Below are 8,330 nucleotides of genomic sequence, written 5' to 3'. Positions count from 1 at the left end.
CGAAGGCCTGTGCTAATGCATCTGGTGCATAATGGCCATTTTAACACTTGGTGTCAGGAGGGGTTACATAAATCCACATAATGCTTAATCCTCCAATCCACCCTTCCAGTATTCAATTGGTATAATAAGACAAAAAAATAGATTTAAACAAAACAAAAATAAAGCATGTATTATATATGTATGGTGTGTATTTATTATGACATCCATATGGCATAAATGTGCTCTTCAGGGATTTTCTGTCAGTATCTCTCTCTCCCCTCACCCCCTTCACTTACACTCACTCCATGTGTATCTCTGGAGTGACTGCAGAAGCTGCACTGCTCTGAGACACCGAGACACATGGATGGAGAGAGGGAGAAAGGGAAAGGGAGGGAGAGAGTAAAGTGGACTGACACTGTATGAGAGAGCAGGCAGCCCGGGTTGAGAGGAGAAGACAGACGTGAATGCAGAAGGCGAGGACTGACCTTAGTCCTGACCACTGGGATAGGTATACACATACTGGGCTAGCTATATACACACTAGACTAGCTATGCACATACTGATCTAGATATACATTTACTGGATTAGATAAACATATTGGGCTAGATATACATACTGATATATAGATATCAACTGAGCTATACACATACTGATATATAGATATACATTGGGCTATATACACTGATATATAGATATACACTGGGCTATATACACTGATATAGATCCACTGATGTATAGATATACACTGGGATATACACACTAATATATAGATATACATTGGGCTATATACACTGATAATTCGATACACACTGGGCTATATACACGGTTATTTATATATACACTGGGCTATACACACTGCTATTTAGATATACACTGGGCTATAAACACTGATATTTAGATATGCACTGTGCTACACATGTACACTGAGCTGCACCAATCTGAGCCCCGCATCACGCTATCCGCACCGAGCTCAGCAGATCCGCAGCGGGTTGCAACAATTCGCCTCTTGTGCCGAGTTCCCCTTGGTAAATAGCTAACCTACCAAACACCCGAGCGAAGGGAACATACAGTTACTGCAACAGAGGAGGCATCCAGCCACCTGCAAACACCGACGGTCAATTCGCCTGAGCTTCAGCCTCCCATACACAGGAGGCACCCAGCCTCCACCCAACTGATCACCCAGCTTGCGCCCACCCACCCAGGGACACAATCTCCTTTACCCACAGGGAGACACCAATCTCCCCCCACCATTCCCAGGGAAACACCACGGCTGTCACCGAGGGACACTGCGTCCGGCATGTAGGGGACCTCAAACAAACAGCAATGGGCTTTTCTTCTGTCACTGTGTAATATCAAAAGGATATATTACTGTGAGTACTGTGATCTATCTATCTATCTATCTATCGATCCATCCTCGAGCTAGAAATGTATCTAGATATTTTACTGGCTTATCTTACTGTCTGCATAGCTGTTGCACAAAACCGAGTAATTATCTGTATGAAAGGTTTCCTTGCACAAAATGTCCTTTCAGGGGACGAAAACAGTCTAATTACATTCTAGAATCTTTGATTATGGATGCAGTCCCTGTTTGTGCATATGAGTATTCTGCATTGTTTATACAAACCTGTTATCCTGAAATGTAGACTTTAGTTTGATTTAACACTCTAAGTCTAATGAATGGAAAAGGCCAGCTATCCCTCTGCTGCAAAGAAGTGACAGATTTTCAGAAAATGAAATAGCTTGCACATATGGAACTGGGAAGGTAGACATTGCTGTATTTATCTAACAGTATTGTGTCCAGGTATTGTATGTGGATATGACACAGTACTGAGTGTTAAATCTGAAACAACATTGCCATATTAACAAAAACCTTTTTTTTTTGCTCTCTGTTCCAGGGTTTGCATCTTCGCTTGTCGTCTTGTTCTTTAAGACAGATCTTTGTTCTGAGAACTGGTTCTTAACCATGAATATTGATGGTTCTAAGACCTTTTGGCCATATCACCTGTTGTACAGCTCCTGTATTTATTCCCCTAGGAAAAGAGATTGGAGACAAACACACAGCAATCAATGTTTTATACTCTGATGTACCCAACTGTTGATGCGATAAAGGCCTTTTCGTAGAGCAACATGGTAAACAGCATGTCACTAAGAAAAGAAAACCCCTGTCTGTAAACAATTTAATCCATCAATGCGATGGACCTGAGTTAGTTATGATTCCAGGTTTAAACATAGACCATGGCCATGAATGTTAGATATGGACATCCTATTGAAGTGTGTGCCGCCTGTTAGAAATTCTAACTAAAGTTCTGCATGGGCTAAACATCTCTAATTTGGATTCATACATTGTTCACACTTGCGTCAATTTCTTGAATTTCAAGTTTCTGGTGAATACATATCTCATCTTTTGTTTTGCAATGTCACGCCCAGGCATTCTTCTGCCAGTCAGTGGGCAGAATTTTGGAGGTCAAGGGGCTCCACCTCGAGTTGTTGTTTGGGAGTGGCTAAATGAGCATGGACGTTGGAGGCCATATACTGCAACTGTATGTCACCATATTGAGAACGCCCTACGGGAGGATGGCCGAGGACGGGTGGCCTTAGGTCAGATTGACACACAACTTTCACCATATGTCATCGATCTACAAACCATGCATCAGTATCGCCAGGACACAGGTAATGAGATGATAAGGTTTGGATTGCACTTGCACTTCTTAATATATATGATCTTCTGATATAGAATTTGTATTTTTCCTAAATATTCCAAGTATGAAAGAGACATGGAATATTTTATCACCTTGCAAGGATAACATGCTGGCTTGACCTTGCTGGGAATCAAGCATGTCTTTGGCTAAATTTGGTGGCAAGATAGGATGCATTGTGTTAGATCAAAACTGCCATTTATTACCGTTTTTTAAGTTTTATGCGTACGGACAAGGAATATCTTTCTGCAATGAAATTTGGCTAGGTAAAGCAATCTTACCGACCAAAATTTTTTTTAACACATTGGGAGACATTTATCAATGCAAAAATGTGCATTTGTGGAGCAATGCGCAATTTAAGAACCAATTACCATGGAAACCAATAGAATGTCTCAACATTTAGCTCTTTGCACCAAAAATAACACCTGTTTTGTTTTCATAAATCTCCCCATGTTATCGTAACCAGTGAGAATAGGCAGGCTAGCAGAAATGTGGGCAGCCAGTAACCGACAGAATTGTACCGTTATTATTTTCCATTGGCTGTAAACAAAGTTCTATTTTAGAACATTGACATGAAGACTATTTTCTGCTTTAATATAGGACATAGGAATACAATGCAAGATAATGTTGATTAAGCAGTGGATCAGACATGCAACACTGCTTATTTCCTTGCCATGTACATAAGGGTACACACAGATATTTACACAGTAAGGCATGGACCACAACATTATTTTAACCACATTTTGCTAGCTTATTAACTTTCTAACTGTACTATATCACTGCTGCTAGCTGTAAGCCTGAGGGTCCACAGGAAGATTACCACCACATATCTAAAGTGGATCTTTCACCTAAATCCCAAAAAAGGTGTCCGACCGCTTGTGATGCATTTGCCCTGGGATGCAGCACTTACCTAACGGTGTCCTCTGCTGGTGTAGCAATCTGCTTCCTTAAGCTCCTAGCGCTTCATCCACCTGGATCAGTGTCATTCCTGTCTACTAGAGCATGCACAAGATTACAAAATTGAGGTCTGTTGAGGATCCGGCAAGGCTGCCATAGGCCAAGTTTCTCGATCTGTGAGCAAAAGCTCTGCCTTTTGTCAAGTTTTGTTTTAACTTCAAGCTTTACCATAAGACAAGAAATCCTTATTTCAACAAAGTTCTAATACAATCTGTATGAATATTTCATAAAGTATCTTTTTTTTAAATGCTCAACATTAATAGTCTTCTATAGGGTCCTCTCAGTGCCATCAGCTATCCACAGGCCTACAGCTTCCTAGGCCACGCAGGTCAAAACTTTAATGTAATTCCTTCTAGATAGCTCTGGCCAGAGCAATATTTCTTTTTTCAAATTTGACAATTTTTATTTATTTTGTCAGTAAGCAACGTATTCAGGGTACAGAAAAAAATGGGATAATAATTAATAAGATTAGATTTGTACAGTTGCTCCTTATACCGGGGGAGGGTACATAACAGAGGAAGATGGGGGAGGAGAGGAGATGGGGGGGTGCATTACAGGTTGATACAGACAAGCTTTTTTGTTACACTAACAGTAAATCCACATTATTTCCAGTTCAGAACGACAATATGTCCCCACTGTAGCATGTCACACTATATCTAACAACATATCAACATCAGCATCCCACGGGTGGTTGTGGGAGTGTGAGTAAGCATATGCAACTTGGGTATGTTGAGGACATTACAGCTCATTTGCTAGGTACAGCCCCTGGTGCTTTACCCGCTTACCAGATCTCCATGTTTGCCAAAGCTCCCAAGTTTTCCAATAGAGCGTAGAGGGGGGAAGAGGGACATGTAGGAGGTTTCGTAAATCCACTGCTTATGCAATTCCTCCAAGAGGTTTTCCTTCTTGGGAAGGATCGTGGACTTCCATCTCCTTGCTATCAATTGCTGCGCCGTCAAGGCTATGTGGAAGGTCAACTTTCTGACGTGTGGAGGCATTTCTCTAGGGAGGTCCAGCAATAGACACGCCTGTGGGGTGAATGGGGGAGAGCTCTGTGTGGCTTCTCGGATCAATGTGTGGACATCAGTCCAATAAGGGAGTAGCCTTGGGCAGCTCCACCATATATGGTGCATTGTGCCCTCTGCTGCTTGGCATCTCCAACAAAGTGGTGAGGTGGAGAGGAAGATCTTGTGCAGTCTGGTCGGCACTAAGTACCACAGGTATAAAATTTTGCGATGCTATTCAATGTGGGAGGTGGATTTTAGTAGCTTTAGTGGGTCAGATATGATAGAGTCCCAGGATATGGGTGGCACTGCGCAGCCTAGATCGCTCTCCCATTGTTGAGCATATTTTGTGGTGGAGAAGTGGTTGTGTTTCGATATGGAGCTGAGACACATGGAGATCGGTTTACATTGAGGTAGTAATCTTGCAGTTATACACATTTGTTCCCATGCAGTTAATCTGTTAGCATCTCTAGAGGTGTCTAAGAAACGTTTAGCATCATTAGAGATGTAGGAGTGTAGTTGGAGGTACGAGTACTGTGAGGACTGTGGGAGCTTGTATTTGTTAGCTAGGGTCGTGTAGTCTAGTAGTTTATGGGCATCGAATAGATGGTAAAGGTGCGTCACGCGACTTCGGTGCCACGGTAGGGCATTGAATGTGGGGATAATGTAGGGTATGGCCTTTAGGAGGGTTGCCAGGGAGAGGCTGGGTGTACTGCCCAACCTAGGTCTGTACTTATCCCAGATTTGAAACAACAACAGTATCTGGGGGGGAACTGTCGGCCAGTCAGGCCTAAGATGCGACGGTGTCCAAAGTAGGTGCAAGATGTCATGGTTATCTAATTTATCCCGCTCTAGGGAGAGCCACTGTGGTTTGGGTGCAGAGATTATGTGGGGGATAGCTGCACAGCTAGTACAGCCGCATGATAGTAGCCTTGGACATTGGGTAGTGCTAAACCACCTTGTTTCTTGGGGGCCTGTAAGACCTTCGCGGCTACTCTGGCTTTGCCTCCTGCCCATACAAACTTCCCCATATCAGCCTGAATGGTCTTAAAGTAGGAGGGAGGGAGACAGAGGGGGATGGTGCGAAAGAGGTACAGTAGCCAGGGTAGTATTGACATTTTGAGTGTCACGATGCGGTCTGTCCAGGACAGGTACAGTGGCGACCATTGTTTCAGTAGTTGACTGCATTTGTTCCAAACTGCAACATAATTTGCTGACATAAGGTTTGCAGGGTTTTTAGTGATCGTCAGGCCTAGGTAACGTATGGATTCAGTCCTCCAGTCAAAGTCGTATGTGCGTGTGAGGGTGCGTAGAACCTGGGCAGGGATGCCTATAGGCAGGGCCTGTGTTTTGGCCGCATTCACTAAATAGTATGAGAACTGTCCATAGGTGTGTATTATCTGCATCAGTGTAGGCAGGGAGTCTTGAGGATTTGTTACATATAGCAGTACATCATCTGCGAATGCGCTAATCTTAATCTGCTTGTCCCCTAGGTGTATTCCCTTTATATTCTCATTCGAGCGTATGCGGTGTAAGAGGGGTTCTAATGCAAGGATGTATAAAAGTGGGGATAGGGGGCACCCCTGTCTCGTACCGTTGGTAATCGGAAAGGTGGGGGACAGGAAACCTGCTTGGTTTACCTGTGCCGAGGGCGAGGAATAGAGTGCTAAGATTTGTTGGATTATTTGTGGGGGGAACCCAAATTTCTCCAAAACCTGTTTCAGGAAGACCCAGCCGAGGCGGTCAAAGGCCTTCTCCGCGTCCAGCGCTAGGAGGAGACCCCCTCGACCAGGCCTCCCGATCTCCCTCTGCACCAAGGCCAATTTTCGGGTGTTGTCTAAGCCCTGTCTGCCCCTCACGAAACCTGTCTGGTCGTCATGTATCAAGTGTGGTAGGATTGTGCTCATTCTATTCGCCAGGATTTTTGCATAGATTTTTGCGTCCGTGTTAAGTAGGGAAATAGGTCTGTAGTTCTTGCATAGGTCCGGGGATTTGTCAGGTTTGGGGATTGTCACTATCGTGGCTAGTAATACTTCAGGAGGCAGGATACCGGTAGTGGCCGTCTGCTGGTACATTTTTAGGAGTTGCGGCGCCAGTGTGGCTCCGAACTCTTTATAGTAAGCATTGGGGGAGTCCATCTGCCCCTGGAGACTTCCCTGGGGGGAGCTGCTTAATAGTACTGATGATTTCTTGTACAGTAATGGGTAATAGGGTCTGACATTGGCCCACTGTCAGTTTGGGCAGTGTAATGTCTGCTAGGTATTGGGCTGTTTCCGAAGGTTGAGGGTGAGGTCTAGTGTCATCTGTGTGGAGGTTATATAAATTAGAGTAAAAGGTTGCAAATGTGTTACTGATTGTTTGTGGGTCAATATGTTTCTTGCCGTCGTCTATTATGTGGGATATTTTACATTGGGTCGATCTAGCCCTGAGCCGTGCTGCTAGGTGTTTGGTGGGTTTGCCGGAGGTGTGGCACGTGGTGGCCCTGAGCCTATGAAGAAGACCGTTCGTTCTTTCCGCCTGTAGTTTAGTAATGGTCGTCTGCAGGTCGTTTATTTGGTTTAAGCACGTTTGCGTAGGTTGGGCTTTATTTTTTGTACTGACCTCAGCCAAGGTTTTGTAAGCATCTAGTAGCGTGAGCTGGTTTCTCCTCTTAAGATAGGAGGAACTTCTAATAAAAAGCTCTCTAACTACGGCTTTGTGGGCGCACCACGCCATGCTGTCTGTGACCTGTCCTGTCCCATTTGTTTGAAAGAATTCCGTCAGTGCGGTCTGGATCGAATCACGAAAGGTGGCCTCTGCCAAGAGCGATTCGTTAAGTCGCCACTGCCCCCGTCCTCTGAATTGAAAGTTATCGTGTAGGTGTAGGTGTACTGGACCGTGATCCGACCATGTGATTTCCCCTATCCTGCAGTCTCTTAATTGCGCTAGTGTGGCATTGTCTAAGAAAAAGGTGTCAATTCGAGTATATGTGTTGTGGACTTTCGAGTGAAACGTGTAGTCAGCCTGTGTGGGATGTAATGTTCGCCAGGCGTCATATAGTCCGTGTTGTGCCAGTACTTTGGCAATAGCTTTACAAGTGTCGGCTATGTGTGATTTCCTCCCACCCGTGGGGCGGGCAGTCGTGTCTAAGGTTGGCAGTTGGATAAAGTTAAAATCTCCACATAGGATCAGGCCTCCTGTCCTAACCTCATCTATGGTGAGGAGGAGAGTTTGTAGGTAGCGTTTGGATTCTACATTAGGAAAATATGCCGCAGCTAGGGTATACATTGTTATTAAACATGCCCACGAGGACGATAAACCTGCCCTTTTTCTATGGAGTGTGATGGATGTGTCTTTATGGATGAAAATTGAGACTCCTTTAGTTTTGGTATCTGAAAGGGCGTGGAACTGGGTCGGGTAGTATTTGTTATATATACTCGGAGTATGATCTCTCTTAAAATGGGTCTCCTGGACACATGCAATGTCAACTCTCTTTTTTCAGGTCTCTGAGTAGTAGACTCCGTTTGCCGGGGGTATTGAGCCCTTTGACATTAAGGGTTGTAATTTTCATAAATGATTAAGTGTAAGGTTGCTGCGGTGGTGGCCCAGTGGTATGGTGTCCCTGTGGTTGGAGCTATGTGGAGTATTCGGCTCTTGTCGTAGCATTGCAATCTAGGACTACATGTCCTCGTTGGAGGAATTGGTGATGCCGGGT

The 8,330-nt window shown here is 44.4% G+C and overlaps 1 protein-coding gene across 2 annotated transcripts in view; it reads left to right on the top strand.

Annotated features, from left to right (window-relative positions):
• The first annotated feature begins 336 nt into the window (after nt 1-336).
• Nucleotides 337-8,330, top strand: part of DTX1 (deltex E3 ubiquitin ligase 1) — a 117,194-nt gene continuing 109,200 nt past the window's right edge. For both annotated transcript variants that reach the window (XM_063454736.1, XM_063454735.1), the window contains exons 1-2: nt 337-1,349; nt 1,875-2,649. In XM_063454736.1, coding sequence (XP_063310806.1) covers nt 2,394-2,649 — 256 coding nt within the window. In that variant the 5' untranslated portion in view covers nt 337-1,349; nt 1,875-2,393. The remainder of the gene's footprint in view (nt 1,350-1,874; nt 2,650-8,330) is intronic.

Source organism: Pelobates fuscus, chromosome 5 (genome assembly GCF_036172605.1).
Source record: "Pelobates fuscus isolate aPelFus1 chromosome 5, aPelFus1.pri, whole genome shotgun sequence".
Taxonomy (NCBI): Eukaryota; Metazoa; Chordata; class Amphibia; order Anura; family Pelobatidae; genus Pelobates; species Pelobates fuscus.
The sequence above is the reverse complement of the archived record's forward strand: the minus strand, read 5'-3'. Positions and strand labels throughout refer to the sequence as shown.